The sequence below is a fragment of the Nyctibius grandis genome, chromosome 17 (assembly GCF_013368605.1).
Source record: "Nyctibius grandis isolate bNycGra1 chromosome 17, bNycGra1.pri, whole genome shotgun sequence".
NCBI classification, from domain to species: domain Eukaryota; kingdom Metazoa; phylum Chordata; class Aves; order Nyctibiiformes; family Nyctibiidae; genus Nyctibius; species Nyctibius grandis.
Genome location: NC_090674.1, coordinates 7,790,327 through 7,807,131, shown reverse-complemented (window position 1 = coordinate 7,807,131; position 16,805 = coordinate 7,790,327). Strand labels below are relative to the sequence as shown.

The 16,805-nt window shown below is 49.7% G+C and overlaps 1 protein-coding gene across 1 annotated transcript in view; it reads left to right on the top strand.

Annotated features, from left to right (window-relative positions):
- Window positions 1–3,273: 3,273 nt before the first annotated feature.
- The window catches only part of MEGF6 (multiple EGF like domains 6), a 73,804-nt gene continuing 60,272 nt past the window's right edge, over window positions 3,274–16,805 (top strand). Inside the window, exons 1-3 of the mRNA XM_068414393.1 lie at window positions 3,274–3,487; window positions 6,086–6,220; window positions 9,601–9,710. Coding sequence (XP_068270494.1) covers window positions 3,402–3,487; window positions 6,086–6,220; window positions 9,601–9,710 — 331 coding nt within the window. The 5' untranslated portion in view covers window positions 3,274–3,401. The remainder of the gene's footprint in view (window positions 3,488–6,085; window positions 6,221–9,600; window positions 9,711–16,805) is intronic.

Genomic DNA, 16,805 nt, shown 5'->3' with positions numbered 1-16,805 from the left:
TAGCCATGGCCACCGGGCCCGCCCTCTGCCCCCGCTCCGCGCCGGGGGGCGGCACCGCGGCGGGGCGGGGGCCCAAGAGAAGCGGCCCGGCTCCCCTGTGGCTGCACCGGGGCTGTGCCGGGCCTGTCTCGGCTCTGCCGGGGGCCCAGCAGGGCACACACACACCGCATACACAGGGAGCCCCGGGCTGAGCCAAACCGCGTGTGCTGCTCTGCTCGGGTGCTCTGGGCACCGAGTCTGATATTGCCCACAAAGCAAAGAGATTTATGTATCTACAGAGGCTGCTCAGAGCTACTGTGACGCAAATCTTGGTTAGATATATCAAATCCTTAAATACCAGCTGCTCAAAACTTCCAGGTGTGATGTGGCAGACGAGCAATGCAGAACTAGGGACAGAACTGCGAGGTCAGAGCCCTAAAGCCTGTGCCGCATTCAGTGTGCTTGATAGCAAAGATTAAATAACGCCAGGGAATGAATGACGAGTTAATATTTCTATTTCTGTGGTTTCTGGCTTTAGTGCAGATATTATCATCGCTATTTATGGAACTGTATTGTATCTTTGACCGCTTTCCAGGTCTGTTTCACCCTGCGCCAGAGGATGACATCTTCGGCAGGCGGTTGTGCTGAGAAATGGTATAAAATTGAAAACATATTAAATTGACTTCACGGACAATATTGGATTTCAGATATCCATCTCTCATATGTGTTTCATGAATTCTCTGCTGCACTGTGTGCTGCTCTTGCTCACATGAGCCTGTTTAAATGGGAAGCCTCGTTGCTTTCTTTAAAGTGACTTACAAAAGAACTGCAGAGCTGGCTTTATGCTCATAACTTCGCACACCGTGCTCAGAGCATGGTTTTTCCATCAGAGCTTCCTCTCTGCGGGCAGCCTGCTGGGGACAGCCACAGCCGAGAGGGTGACCACGCTGCTGTCGCTGCCTCCCGCAGCCAGACCAGCCCAGATCCCCTTAGTAAGTTGTCTCCTGCCCGTGTGGTAGCCAGGATTGTCACCTGAGACACAGTTTGGGAGCTGTGGCTGGACCAGGATGAAACCCTGTCCCTGGACGCCGAGCCGTGTCCTGGAGAGGGAGCCACACTCCAGGCTCTGCCTGATCCCTGCCTGCGGGCTGGGGGACAGGCTCCCCTGCACCCTCTGCCAGCGGGCATTTGGTCAGGGCCAGGAGGGACTGGTGCCTTGCCGTGCCCAGAGGTTTCACCTGGTTGTCTTACAAGTCCAGGTACCCAGCACTGTGTTTGCCAAAGCTGGACCCAGAGGATCAGCAAGGTGTAAGGAAAGCTTTTGTGTAGCAGTAGTAAGTTAGCACTGAGAGGCTAACTGGGAGCAGTCTTACGGTTTCCTACTGTAAGATAAGTCCTAATTTTTAAAGTCCTGACAGGAAAACGGAGGCCTGAATTTATTGTATTCTGGAGCTCTCTCCATAATTATAAAACATCTTTACATAGTTTTCTTCTCTAGGAACAATGAAAGATGTCTTCCCATCTGTTAGATTTGGCAGATACTTTACTTCTAAGTGAAAACATTAGCCCCTCTTACTCGCTCTTTTCTCTGACCTAAATGATTTAAGCAACTGCTGTGACTTTGGAAGCATTAAGGTATAAAAAGCAGCTGCCTTGCTTTGTTCCAGGAGCTATCAACTTTTGGGCATGGCTCCTTGGTGACTTTAGTCTTGATGTAATGGTTGTCTTTCAGTGGCACAATACGTGCATGGCATGGGCACTGAAACTGCCCAGACCTCCTTATCCTGCTTCTCTCACAGAAATCGGTGTTTGCCAAAGCTCAGGTCTGCCCAGGGCCGCCCCAGGGCAGCGGAGCAGTGCCCTGGTGATTCCTTGCCCTTGGTGAGAGAGTTTGTCGGCAGGTTTTACAAGCAGGAGAGTTTTAGCGCCGCATCCCTGCTCCGCTCTCTTCTTCCCCGTCCTACTGTGTCAGCTACTGTGTGCCCATCCTTCCTGGAAGGAAGGCAGGAGACAGCTCAGCCCTCTGCAAGCCCTCACCGTTGCTGCCGAGACTGGCAGTAACATCGGGTGATACTTGTGGCAGCTTTTTGGAAACTTAGCAGTGAACCATCTGAGAATTAGGCTTGGGTGTTTCTCTCTGTTTTCTCATTTCACAGGGGCCAGCGGGCTGTCACTCAGCTTCAGCAAAATCCTCATCAATGCCTCTTTTTGTGCTTTTTCCCTATGTAAGTAGGGAGTTTGGTGGGAAAAGGCAGAGAGCAATTCAATCTCATTCCCTAACTCCTCTTTGCCCAGTGTATTCCCCTGCCACGCCGGGAACTGGTCATTTAACAGTGCTCTAGCAGCTGAGTGCAGGTCAGATGTGTCCCTGTCCATTTTACACGCGCAGCAGAATTTCCTTGGAAACTGATCGATTTTGTTATCTCTTAGAGTGTATAGGAAAGAGTAAATCTCTGAGGGATATTTTTAGAGCTGCTGGGAAAGGGGTTTTGGGTGGTGTGTACAGAGTTGGCGTTGGGTAGTGCAAAAGAGCTGTCTTTCGAGAAGCAAACCTGAATCAGTTCTGCTACTGTGCTGCTGGGTTCCCCCCTCCTCTCGTCGGGGTTGGACACGGCTGGTGGGAGGGATTTCTGCCTGTCAGCAAGAAAAGAGACAAGAGAGCATGTGAGGGAAAGGAGCTGGACCTGGGAAAGGCAGGAGGGAAGTTTTGTTACTCCCCTGAAAGCAGGGAAGCTGCTCTTAGCGTGTGCGTGTGCAGGAGTTACTGATCCCATCTCCAGAGGAACGTGGGGAGCTGTAGCAGGACGAAGGGTTGAGCTCTGCGGATGGGGTAAAGGAGCACTCTGCTTCTGGAAGAGCCCTCTGGGAGGTGGGCTCCTCGGTGCGCAGGAGAGCACCTCTCCTTTTGCCTTTCCCTTGCCAAGTGCTGATTTTTATATTGCCTTGTGAAGTGGATCGTGACTCCAAATCAGCTAAACCCACATGGGGCTTCATTGCTGGACAGAACCCAGGTCTTGTGAGCCACCGGGTCTTTGGGCTTTGTCAAGAAGCAAATGCCAGAAGGAAAAGTCACTTCAGTACATTTCACTACGAGCAAATGAGCATAAGAAGCCAGGTTTGGTTTTGGAAAAAACCCAGCAACAATCTGCACTATAATAATTTCCCATGGAGTGAAGAAACTTGCTGAACTGAACCCATATGGGAGGAAGCATCTAGGAGCGATAAATCTGCTCTCCCCGTGCAAGAATTCCCATGTGCTCCCATAGCATTGTCCTTGTAAGAAAGAGACAGCAAGCTGGGAACAGGAGGTAGCAGGAGCGTCCTCCTTTGGGGAGCAGGGACTCGCGAGCTGTGCTTGGGAAGCTGTGAGATTTTCTAGGCACCCACTGGAAGCACCCTGGGGGGAGAGAGGAGCTGTTGCGATGGAGTTTCATGCGGTGGCACTGTCATTCGTCCTCGTGTTGCGAATATCTTCTCTTGCTTCTGGGAGCAAACTTCAGCCCCATATGTAAGTAGCATGAAAAGAAAACTGGAGTGTTTTTGTAGGGCAGGGGCCTGTGGAGCAGAAGGTAAATACAGTATTTTAAAACCAAGGGTGACCGGAGGAGCAGAGAGAGTGAAGGGGAGGGAGGGCTGGTCTGTACTTCCTTATCTGGTACCAGATGTACATAAAGGTGAAGAGAAATTTGAAAATCGGGATAGTCTTTGCTTGTAGGAGGTAACTCACTGTTTTTAACTGAAATGTTGCTATTGTGTGAGCACAAGAGGTGATTCCTGTGTAAATAGCTTGACCTTTCTTCCCAGACCTGCTATTTTTATTGCACTTCATGTATCTTTCTTGCATGTTTCTTCCTTGCTTTTGCTGTTACTCTAGCAGCTCATCGTCCGTTCTTTTTAATTAAATTTTACAGTTACAGTTGGGTGTTAATCATTTGGCTTCTTTGGAAAACTTCCTTGCAAACTTGGTCTCCTGCCAGAAGATGATCTCTCGATGCAGGGGGATTGCTCTAATTCTTTCTGTAAATGAACCCAGTGTTGTGTGGTGTGCTAACTCCAGGCTGCTCCCCCTGATGTTTTTAACTTTGTGATTGAAAAGGGGTCCTTTTCAGCAGATAAAGGTTTTGCAAGAAGACGCCTTTTCTCCCTATGCCAGAGATTTTGTGCTCCTGCCTTGACAAGTACTTGTAGGACTTCTTGGACGAGACACTAGAGATGAGATGTGTGCCAAAGCATCAGAGAAAGGAAAATGCCAGCGCCTGGGCAGTGCTGTCACTTACACAGGGCACGCTGACGATGCCCGGGACACACAACGCCACTGTCTGGGGCACACAAGAACCTTTCTTCGCCGTAATAAATCACACCAAAACGGTGCTGCTGCCAGCCTTGTTCTTCTGGGTCCTTTCAGTTCTTTTTTCTGGCCATGCAGAGAGCTCGGAGGCGCCTGCAGGCTGACGGCAGAGGAGGGCGGGGGGGTAGCGAAATACCCCTCTGTGCATCAACTCGCAGCGCGCTCTGTACGGAGACACGAAGTAAACCAGCCCCTCTAGCAGTCACCATTAGCGCTGGGGACTGTCGTACTGGTGAAGTGATGTGTGCGGAGCTTTGCAAGCCAAACAGCTCGGCAGTGGCCGCATGTGGGGATGACGAGAGGAGGTTTGAGAGCAAAGCCAGAAGGGGAAGGAAACATGCCATTAATCCCGGAGGCATTGCCAGGCTTGTTCGAACAGCGGGGTAATTGAATGTCCTGGAGCAGTCAGATGCCAGCTGCAATCTGTATGCTTCACCACGTCCAAATTATTTAGTTTAACTTCTTTTATAGAAAGTATTTTTGGGAAAACTCTCAGTCCCTTTTGAAGAATTGGAAACAACGAGCAGTCCCAAGTAATGAGCAGCTCATAACTTATTAAGTCAGGGAGAAATGTTTCCCTCTTCATTCTTAGTTAAAGCTACTGACTCATATTTGGTGAAAGAGAGGTAGGATTAGAAAAGAAATAAGGTGCAAATGGTATTTTCCTTATTTTCTTACTGAATTATATACATTCACTTTATTTACAGTAATTAGTCTTGCAGCCCTTAGCTCTGGATGAGTGAGAAAGCATCTAAGACAGCAAACTGAATTCTGATTTAAAGCAGTATTGGTCAAGTGATGTATCATTTCTAGCAGGAGAATACCTTTTTTTCCCAAGCACTCAGAAGATGCAGATATCATTGGTGTTCGCAATTGCAATTGTCAGGAAAATAATCCCCTAAGTGCAAAGCAAGCATATGTATTCTGCGTTAACTGAGAGTGGACAGAGTGGACAAACATAGAAATTATTGTGCTAGTGTATCGAGTAGGCTGCTGCCTCTTTTCTCATCCGTCCTCTGTGTTTTAAGGCTAAAAATTAGCCTCAATGTATCAGTGGAAAAGTAACTGCTGCATTTTTCAGGTGGGTTGTAGAACGTCCCAGGACCTAGAGGTACAAATTGTCAGGAGCTTCCCAATCTCACTGAAGTTTGCTCTGTTGCAATGCTGTAAAACCATATTGCTTTAGACTTCTGTTGCTGTACCCGAGCCTCATCGTGGGCTGCAGGTCTGGAGGTTTGGGGAGGGGGTTCGGGACAGCACAGGCTTCCCGTGTGTGCCACCGACTCGCAGCACGGGATTATTCAACGTGTCCTCTCTCTTTGTGGCATGTTTTCATCCATAAATACCGGTTTGCGATGCTCACCTTGTAGTTCTCCACTGTTTGACTGATTCACCAAGGCCTATTGACGTCCTTGTGAGAAATACAGATGCTGTTATTGTGCTGTACGTTTTGTTGGTGCCGGTGGCACGCTGTGACCACGCTGTCTGTTCACCAGAGCATTACATCCAAGGGTTTTTGGGGGAGGTGGATAGGCGGCGCTTGACAGCTGCTTGTGGCTGGCCGACCTGGCAGATTTCTTTTCCCTGCGCTGATTTAATTAAACAAGGAGGCAAATACTGTGTATGGCATAAAATCTTCCTGCTCTTTTGGTAAGGAATGAGGTTGCCCGCAGCTGGCGCCTGTTTGAGTGGTGGCAGCACTCCACGCTTCTCTCAGCGGCGTGCAGACCCCCGTACCCCTCTGTTTCTCTGTGCCAGGCCGAACGTCTGCGCGGAGCAGGAGCTGGCGGTCGTGGGGCAGCGGCAGCCGTGCGTCCAGGCCTTCACCCGTGCTGTCAAAGTGTGGAAGCAGGGCTGCGGAGGACGGCGGTGGTGCACGGGCTACGAGCGGAGGTACGTGTCCTTCCCTCCAAGCAAGGAGGGGTTGCAGAGGGAGGGCTATGGACATGTGCAACAGTGCAAATAATGAACTTTTCTTCCTACACAGCAGCCCAACTACAATGTGCCCGATCTTCTTCTGTACTCCACCTGCTTTTCCGGCCTCATTAGGCAGTTACAAGCCTTTACAAAATAATAATGGTAGTAGTAGTTTCAAAGAAGCAGCTTGGACTAGAGACTGCTTTTAAGTCTTGACTTCAGGAATTCCTCCTGACCTGTAATTGCCAGTAATTATCTTGGTGATGATATCTGTGTAGTGGTGATAAAGGAGCAAACAGAGTCTGTCTTTTGACTGTGTTTTAAGAGAGGACTTTGAAATGATAGGTGCCCTGTCTGCTTCTACTTCAAAGGCTGGGAACTCTTCAGACCCAGCTGTCCCTTTAGTTCTTTAATGTATGTTTTTGACATTGTAAATCAAGGAACTGAAATGAAAAACTTTGTCATGCTTCCTTATAAATATCAGAGCAGCCTAGTGCTAAAACTCTGTTCCTGAAGAAAATACAGAGGTGAGGCCTAGAGGTGCTGTGAGGGATTTCACCCAGGGCATTTTAAAAGCAAGTACAGTGAAAGGACTATCAGCAAAACCTTCCTCAGGCAAGATTTTGTCCCATATCCCCTCACTCTAAACTTCTTTTGGGAGTTCCCGTCGCAGCAGGCTGATTCCAACAGATGGAAATCTCCTGCCAAGCTCCCGTGTGCTGAGTGATCGAGGGCAGTGGGGCGCGTGGTTTCGGCCTTGACAGGGATGCTGCGCAGCCTCTGTCACCCGCTGGAGCCGCTCCAGTTGGACCCGGCTCCGGCAGCGCGGGGCTCAGGAAGCGTATTAACAGCTTCAGGATCTGACACACACGGGGCTGGCCTGAAATTGGCCTCGGTGCCTTTGAGTTCACGGACACGACTAGGGAAGTCCAGGATCTGCTCTTCCTTTCCGCGGGCGCCGCGCAGCGCGGCTCTGCCCAGCCCACCTGCCCGGCGAGGAGCAGGGGCTGAAGCACAAGTCACTGACGTGCAGGGTTCATAACTGTTGGCTTATTTCCTAAATTTCCCAGGCAGGCTTAGGGCACTGCAGTCCCATCACTTTGCCTAAAGTGGAAGTGCAGTTTAGGGGCGGTGGGCTGGGGCAGGCAGGGGACGGGGGTAGCTGAGGAGGTGATGGTCTGCTGAGTTCGTGCATTCCAAAACCAGTAGCATTTGTTTTTACAAGATTTGTATCTGTGCCTAGAGTACTGGATTGCACCGTCCCTGCCCGCTCAGAGAGCTGGCATCTGCTCCTCGGCAGATGAGCTGAGCATCCTCTGGGCTCCTCAGTTGTTCCTGCTAAAGTGATGCTTTTGCTACTGATTGTGTAACTTTCCCGAATTAGGTAACAACAGAAGGTAGCTTTGCTCAGGCCTCAGTAATGAAACTTGGAGGAGTGACGGTGCTGTCCCAGAGGGGCTGGAAGTGGATTTTCCAGCAGCAGGACACAGCAGGATTTTTAAGCCTGGGTTCCATTAGTTCTGGCTCTTTCAACATTTTCTGTGCCAGGGACTCCTTAAAACACAAAAGAAAACAGAAACATTGAAGATAAAGTATCTCCTCTGTGGTTCTTTCCAGTCTGCAGCATCCAGATATCCAGAGGCAACTGAGGCTGTCAAAATATTTGCATCTCCTTGAGAGCCCACTTGGGCTGACTTAAGGATCTGAAGTGTCCGATGGAGCCCACCAAGACTCGTGGAGATGAGGTTGTTCAGGGCACTGATGGGGGCAGAAAGGAGCCCTGGGGTTAGTCCTGAGCTGTCCTACATTACAGTTTCTTGGAATACCTTTTCCTCCCCATTTCTGAGCTCACGCAGGGCAGATGGAAGAGGCAGCTTGCTGCTGGGCAGCCTTTCTCCTTTGGGATGAAAAGGACAGTGCTTTCCAGAACAGTCCATGCTCTGAACACTTGTTGCATTAGCTCCACCCCACACCCATCGTGTCCTCTTGTGCTTCCCAGCACACCCTGCCACCACCTGAAAGCCCTGCGCTGGGCTGGGAGATGGCTCTCCATACCAAGAGGATCCAGATGGATCCACGCCTGGTAGCTGGCTGTTCTGGTGCCTGAGTGACTGTAAATTGCTTTCTCAGCTGCTTCTGGAACACGAGTGTTTCCTTCATAATTTGTTAACAGCTCATACAAAAAAATTGGTATCTGCTTTTATTTTTCTCAGCTGTGCTTCCATCTGCTGATTGGCACAGAAGAGTAGCCAAAGGTTTCCTTCACGGGAATTGAAGGTTTACCATTATTTAGGGCTTTTTGTAGAAACATTCAGACGAAATCAAACAACTAGACTGAGTTAGGATAAATATTTTCAGTGGACACGTACAACACATCTGCTGTGCCAAATATTTGTTGTTGTTTGTCTGATTTTCTTTGGTGGAGCAGTTTCATGTTCTGCCAAAGGAGCTTTTTAAAAATCGGCTTCAAAAGTTTTATCTGTGTTTCAATTTTCACATATACACAACATCAGATTTCCAGGAAAGAAGTGTCGCTTTCATTTATTTATGCTTCAGATCAATCCCTGCTTTACTACCCCACCTCCCACCCTGGAGGTAACTAGCAGGAGTTGTTAAAGGGACCTTCAGCTCCCACCTGAGCACAGCATCCCTGGCCGAGCCTCCTGGAGAGGCAGCTGCCGTCACGTCCTGGTACCGTGCTGGGCTGGAGAGGGCTCCTGGCTTTGTCTGGAAGACAGGAGAGATGTGGTCACGCGTGTGGCGTGGCCGGTATGGTGCTGGCGTCAACGCTGGGCTCGTCGATGTGAAGTTGAGGGTTATTGTGGGGCGCAGTGGAAGGAGAACCGAGGAGGCCAAAGCCCTTTCCATCAGGGAACGGGTTCTGCCAGCCTGACCCCATAGGAGCCTTGCTGCGTAACACACAACTGCCTGGAGAGCTGCTTGAGTAGCTTGACATTCCTGTCAGGATTCTGACAGTTTTTAGCTCACCTTCGCCCCTTGGAGACACCTGTTCATGCTCACTAAAGCTGGACTGAAATGCCTGTTGTACTTGAAATTTAAATTTCCATCATTAACAAGCTGTGAAATAGTTTAGAGAAGGAGGAAAGAGCCAGGGGTGCCGTGAGGACCTGGACGCTCCAGTCTCTCGTGTTTCCGATTAAAGTAAATTAAGAAGTATTTTCTTAGCATCAGTGATCATTGCTAGAGCAGGTGGAAAAAAATGTCAGCACATTAGAAAACCAAATTCCTCATTTTATTCACATCCACAGTTAGAGTTACAACTTCCGTTCTTTCCAATTCCCTCGTTCTGCAGGAATTAACGTTGTCCGGGCGGTATCTTGTTTGTCGTGTTTCAGAACCACGTACTACACGGGCTACAGGCAGGTGTACCAGCTGAAATACCAGACCACGTACAGGTGTTGCCTGGGATGGGCCCAGCTCGGAGGGGACGCCGGCTGTCTCTACCGTAAGTGTCGCGCTGTTTGGGTGAGATTCTCCATTTGCTGCTGTCAGTATTGTTTTGTTGGCTGAGGGTGCTCATTTCAAGTGCTGTGCCTGCAGTAAACGCTATAAAGATGTCTTTAAAAAGAGCTGGGTTTTTTTGTTGTTTCCTTCTGTGTTTTTTTTTTATTTTATTTTTATTTATTTTAGCTGTGTGTCAGAAGGATTTATCTCTGGCTTCCCAGGAAGCGCTGTGTGTTGCTTTCCTCTTCTGGAGAATTTCCTCATCGCAGCATGAAAGACTTCTCAGAGTCACGTTCATTGATCCAGTTGCCAAATGCTACTAAACATTTCAGATCAAGCCCAAACTGGTGTTGCAAATGATGCCATTGGCAGAAGCTCTGGAAAGCTGTAATCCAAGCCCTGAGTGGACTTTTCATTATAAAACCCAGTAACTGCTGTTTGTGTGACTGAACGTGCTGGTGATGGCTGAGTTGCCGTCTAGTTGCTCTTACTCAGTGTCTGTGGGAGCTGCTTCCTTGGAAGAGTTGGCCTTTGGTTGCACAGAGGCTGAGAAGCTGGGCTCCAGCGCCGTGCTCTGGCAGGCTGTGCCTCGGCTGGCAGCGTGTGCTCACTCCTGGGGTGTGCTCCCCCCTCCTCACCCCGAGCTGCGGCTCAGAGCGGGATTCATTCGTCAGCTTACTTGTAAAGGGATGCGGCTCCTCAGCTGCTTTGCAAAGGGGTGTGCGTTAGGTACTAGATCTGTTATTTTTAAGACTTGCTGAGCTTGAGATACCCCTTCCAGAGATCAGAGATCTCTGCAGTGCTCCCCTTCGCCCGCTCCCTCCTTTAGCCAAGGGGTGAGTGTTTGGGTTCAGGACTGGCGGCATCCCTTGCTGGATCCCACAGCATCAGCTGCAGAGGAGGAAGCAAGCTGGAGCATGGCTGAAGTGATGGCACTCGTAAGGTTTGAAGCAGAGACCCAGAACTTGAGACGCTTGGACTCTGTGGCTGGCTTTCCTCCTCTCTTTTGTTTGCTCTAGTGTAATTCTCTGCAAAACAGGCATGGAAGTATCTACTCCCCAGCTGTGTGGGGAGGCTGCAATATGTATTCAGATTCGCACATGAGTCAGGCTAGGGTTGTGCAAATATTGGTATATAAGATGATTTTATGCTGTTATTGCAGAAGACAGGCAGCGTCATCCTTGTGGGCCCCATATTCCCACCTCCCTCTCCAGGCTGCACTGCTGGACATGGGAGGCAGACGCTGCGTAGCTCCCGGCTCCTTCCCCTAACCACTGCAGCCTCATCCAGCTGGAGAAATATTTAACTTTAAACTTTGCTTTTGAGATGTTGAGAGCAAAGTAAAATCTTCTCTCGAATCAAAGAAAGGTTTATCTGAGCGTATGTGTAGAAATAGATGTCACCATCAAGGTGGAGCTGCACATGCTCCCGGTGATAGATTATTAATTGTCGGCCTAGTTGCATAATGGAGCTCTGATCTTTTCTGAATTAGGCTTTGGAGGCGCACTCCTACCCGGCCATAGAAGAGCAGCTTTGGTTTCAAGTAATAGGCAGGTGAACCAACAAAGCGTTTGGGATCTGACCTGCCTTGCCATCAAGGGAATGAAAGCTGGCCATGCCCAACTCCATTGTAAGGGCAATTTTGATTGTAATTGACCTACCATATAGGAAAATGTCTCCCACAGCTCGTCATCTTTTGTTCTGTAAAAGGCTGCATATACCTTCCTTGTGCTTTGATGCTTGAAGCAAAAGTTTAAAAAAAAAAAAAAGGTGTGTCTAGCAAGCAATCCTTATTCTTCCTCTTCAAAAGCCTGCAACCCAGGAGAGCAACCCCACTGTGCCAGAGGAAACTCCATGGATGCCTCACAACCCACTGTCAGCGAGCAGATAATAACCTCAGGTGAACTCAGAGAAGCGCGTTCCGTAATGATTTTTCCTGCCGAGGAAGTGAGTAATCCCATCCAGGAAGGAAGCAGAGAAAAGGAAGTAAAGCTGCTCAGGGCCCGCTCTGAACTCACCATCCTCATCATCGGGACCAGCGCTCGGAGGCTGGGCGATGGTCTGCACCGGGCAGCTCGCTGCAGGGTCGGTCTGGAATAGAAAAGAGAGGGAGGTCCAGCTCTCTTGGTCATAAAATACTTTGACTCTCCCTATTAATTATTTCAAACTTGCTGCCGATGTGACGGGCAAGCCGTGGGTGTTTATTTTCTTGGCGTGCATACGTCAGTAGTTCCTGTTGCTCTCTTTTAAATGGGTCTTGCTTACATGTTTTCTGTGTATTATTCCCAAGAGCAGGAAAGCTAGTAGATGTTTTGCAGCTGGAGTGTAAGCTGAAGAACAGCTTACAAAGTCCTTGCTTTTCCCTTGCTTCCGTCCATTAATGTTTGTATTTCAAAGTGAGCGTGAGGGTGACACGATCAGTTAAATGGTGTCTTAGCAGGAAGGACACAGCCACGGCACAGCACTGGTTAACCACAGATCTACTCCCACCTCTGCTCTGGATGCTGAACTCTCCTAGCAATTGTCAGCCAACTCTCCCTGCGTTTGGCTAACCCCGAGCACTCCAAGCATCTTAAATAATATTCCTGTGATAAGCAGCTTGTGTGTTTTTGTCTCTTTTTTTTGACAGCTCCTAGGGACAGCCAGCCCTGGCGCGCTCTGCGAAAGCAGAATACACCAGCTCCAAAAATGCAGCAGAAATTGCTGCCAGTGGGGTTTTGAGGTGGGGTGTGAGTTTTGGCAGATGAGCAACTCGGACGAGGTATATAGAAGCCGGGAGCTTCTGCCTCGATCCACAGACTGTCCTGGGGAACCCTTCTGGTTTCCTCCATCCTGAGGAGCTTTTGGTTTGCAGGGGTGTGATGACTTTTCCTGCTGGTGGCCTGGACCTCAGTATGAGGATGTTCTTCTGGACCAGAAGAGGGTGTAGGAAAGACTGGCAGGGCAAAGGAGTCAGGAAATATTAGTGAACTGCTGAGGCAGGGAAACATAGCCAGAGCATTATATTTGTTAGAGGATTTTCTGGTTTGTACATAGCAGGCGCGAGTCAGCCCGCGTTCACTGGCGTAGGTCTGCTGAAGGCTGTGAAGCTATGCCAAAATATGTCAACAGGATCTGTGGCCCTTCCTATCTGTCTTCGGAGATCACGGATCATGTTCCAGGAGTACAAAGGTGGGGAAGGCCATGGCTGTTGACAGTTTGATTAGAGCCGTTGGACACCGTGTGGTGGAATCACTCCAGGAAGGACATCTGATGCTGCGTTCCCTTGGAGTCTGGCATCTCTTCACTGCAGTGCTCTCCTTGCTCCAAATGCTGGACTGTTCATCGCTTTTCCTTAAAAATAGAAAAAAACAACCCGTGTGATGTTTTATTAGGGTAAATTTTCAGCACTGTAGACTTGTGTGTGTCACTGGCCAAGGCCTGCTGCTTTCTTCTCGTTTGACGTGACCTACTGTCTGACATCTGACGGGAATGTTAAAAAGCCTTGTGAAATGGGATGGCCCAGCATCACTGTGGGTACCAGTTCAGGGGAGTTGTTTGGGCTCTCAGAGCCTGGTGCGGGGAAGAAGAGAGCTTCCCCCATCGCAGCCACTGTGCTGAGCGTACTCATTGTTTGCCTAGGTCTGTAGCAAAAAAAGGGGTGTACACGTTTTCCTCCCATGCAGGTTTGTGTCTCTAAGCACCTATAGGTGACAAAACAGCCAGTACGGAGCTGCGAGGACGGGACTCGGTGACTGGGAGTGCGTGGGGTCCGCTGGGAGCAAGTAGCTTGGAAAGACATGGAAAATTTCATAGAAACACCCTGTAAAACAGTGCTGAAGCCAAGCGGTCCAAAGACTAATGGCTCCACAGAGATCTCACGAGTCTCACAGAATATTTCATTTCTTTGTTCCTCTCCTGCTGTGCCACTGGAAATCGTGAGAGCTGTGCTTGCTTCTGACACCCCTGGAGCTGCCAGATCTCACCTTGTAAGGGCAGCGGGCCCCGTTCCCTTGCAGAGTGCCTGCTTTTTGTCCCATCTCTTCTGCTGGTAGCAGAAGTGTGAGGGCTTGTTGCCTGCCCAGTGCCCTCTGTCTCGGAGCATTCATCCGCTCAGTCCCGTTTGGGAAGGAAGGTCAGAAGTCAAGACACCCTTTGCATTTTTAGCGTGGCATCAGGTTCTTTCCCTGCCTGATTACTGATAGATTGACTTTCAGACTAAGCTTCTCAGTTTCAAGTGGCCTCTGAGATGCTACTTAAATTCCAGATGGGTTCAATAACACAGTTAAAGCCCTTGCTGATTAGGACAAGGGGCCTGCATGTCTGGTAATCCCAACGATCTCTACTTTCAGCTTGAGATGTTGAAAAGCTGAGTCCCACCAAGTCTGTAGCTCTTGGTCTGCCTGGAGGAGCTGGAGTTCAGCCGCAGACATCGTGTCTGTGTCCTTGGGCCAGCCCCTGCCACGGTCAGAAATGACAGGACAAGGCACAAAGGCACCGAGGAGAGCAATAAGTATGGAAGAGGCTAAAGAGGCTCTTTGCTCGGGCTGGAACAGCAGTGAGGCCAGGTCGTAACTGGGACTGCGGCTGGGGAGAGAGCCTGGCTGTGCTGCGGAGCGGGATGGAGATGGAAGTCAATTTTTAACGAGCTGGCTCAAGGAAATGGAACAGCATAGGTGAGCACAGCCTGGCCAAGAAGCGGCTTAGCCAGCTCCGGCTATCGAGCAGCTGCATGGCCAGAGAGCTGCTGCTGCTGGGGCTCGCTCAGCCCCCGCTGCCCCACAGCCTGCCCTGCGGGGCCGTTTGCTGTGCGGGGACCTCCGAGGGGCTGGTGGAGGAGCTCGGCTTGAGCTGCTGGTCTAAAGCTTCTGTCACCACCCCTAGCTCTCTTTGTCTTGAGGTTTTATCCAGCCCTTGTTAGGGTCACGCTTTGCTCTGATTTTTAGCTCAGGTAGAGCCTGGCCCTAGGTAAAGAGGGAGAGTTAATGTTCATTTGGTGAGAGGTGGGAGGAAGTACCAGAGTCTGAGACGTGATGAAAACCCCTCCGAGCATCCCCAAGGGCTGAGCAGAAAGCAGTTGAATTTTAATCACATCATTAAAAGAGAAACTTTTATTAGTCACAAATGGCCTATTAAAAGGCTCCAGAGTGAGTTACCCCGCACTGAACCGCGTTTCTTCCTGCCAGCTCGGCTTAGCTTTAGCCTGTCCTCCGTCGGGCAGGGAAGAGCCCGGCCGCGCAGGCACGCGGAGCCGGCTGAGCGGCGTCGGGGCAGCAGCTCCGTTATTTGCGGTACAGGTTGGAAGGCTCGGCGGGAAGTGTGTTCGGTTAACGATTTAATTTCCCCATTAGGCTGACTTTCCTTTGTACATCCCCTCTTGGCTCCTGGAGGCTCATTGTTTTGTCAGCCGAAAGGCTTTGACTGAACTTCTGAACCTTTCGCCTGGGATCGAGCCTGGTACTGGTTAAACTCCTAACGTTCGCTCCCCTGGGAGGCCGTCTCTGTCCCCGCAGAGGGTGGCCGTGGTGTACTTCAGTGAGCCCGTCCGTGGTAGGAGAAATGCTGTTCCCCATCAGTCTTCCTTTTAAATCAGCCTCCTGTCTCTGACTTCCCCAGAATCCTGCCTTGCTAAATCCTCTCAAAAGGTATTGTCCAGCCTTCCAAACAGAAGATGTCAATGCTTTTTGTAACTTATCCTTTCTTTCCCATTTCCCAGAACAGTGGCGTTACCCTCTTCCCAAATCTCCATCACATTCAATTATGCCACCACGTGGGAGGACACGCACGGGGAAGTGTTTGGGATCGCGGGCATCGCGTGGCGTGGCTCCGCTGGGCGGGATGCTGCTGAAAGAGCTTCCCAAGTTCCAGTGCAGGATTGGTACGGGACCGCTGTGGTCCCCAAGGATTCGTGGCTATGAAAAGTGACTAAAACATTAGATGGGAAGATAACTGGCTTTCTCAAACAGCATTTCATCACTGTTTCATTAGTTTGGGTAGGTGATATTTGGACTTCAATGCTACCTTTGTATTACTAAATAATCTTTTTTTTAGAGTGGGGTTTTGAAAAATCATCAGGTCCTTAAAAGAGCCAACACTGAGGCTTAAGTATTTCAGCTCTAGTGCATCTGAGGTGCAAAGTTTGGGGAGTTTGGATATTGGTGAGAATGAGGCTTGGAACGAGCTGGAGCTGGCTCAGCTCCAAGGGAGCTCCCGCGTCTGGCAGCTGTGCCTGAAAGCAGGGTGCTCTGGCCAGGGTGACAGAGCAAACATCCTTAAAGTAGGTCCGTAGCTTTGTCTAGTCAGAGTGTGTGTTTTGATGGCAAACGTGCAAATCTGTAGCATGCCGTATTCACCTAAACCTTCACAAAACCTCCTTAATCACTGCAGACGAGGCAGAAAACGTTGTGTAAGACAGCATCAAGGTTTAGCACAGAGGAGAAATTAGGAAGTCAGTTGTGTTTCTGTAGGAAGAAACAGAGCCAATATTAGATATATGGAGGATTCAATGCTAGGAGGAGAATAGTGGGAAGCTTAGTAATGTGATTATTAGATTTCCAGGTTGTAACTGGTTGCATTACGATAAGAGTTGTGTAAATACCTGACAATATAGTGCCCAGGGGTTGGCCACCACCAGGGTTTGACCCAGTGGTTTGAATTCCATGGAGCCCCTGAACAAAGTGCTCATTTGCATCTCTCCAAATGCTTGTTAGGAGGCAATTTCAGGCAGCTTCACGCAAGTGTCCATGAGCTCTGTGCAGCTGACGAAAGCTTCCAGCATTTAGGAGTTTTGAGGACGTGAATCTGCCCTGCGCTGACTCCATCACCTTCATTACTTAGCGGATAGGAGGGTGGAGGTGAGGGTGAGGAGAGGAAAAGGACCTGCCTGTGGTGCCCTGGTAATCCCCTTTGATTACAGGGGATGCCAGTACCACAAAACATTGGTGCAGCTGCCAGCAGACCTGTCGTCGGGAGGGAAGGATTTTTTCAGGCCTGGCAAGCTGACACCACAAGCTTTGGATTTCCTTTGTGCAAGTAGTACCCGCTCTTTCCCATCTCTGATTTTATGTGTGTCTTAAAGTTCTGAATTATCTTTGAAAAAGTGTTGTAAAGTTGCAAA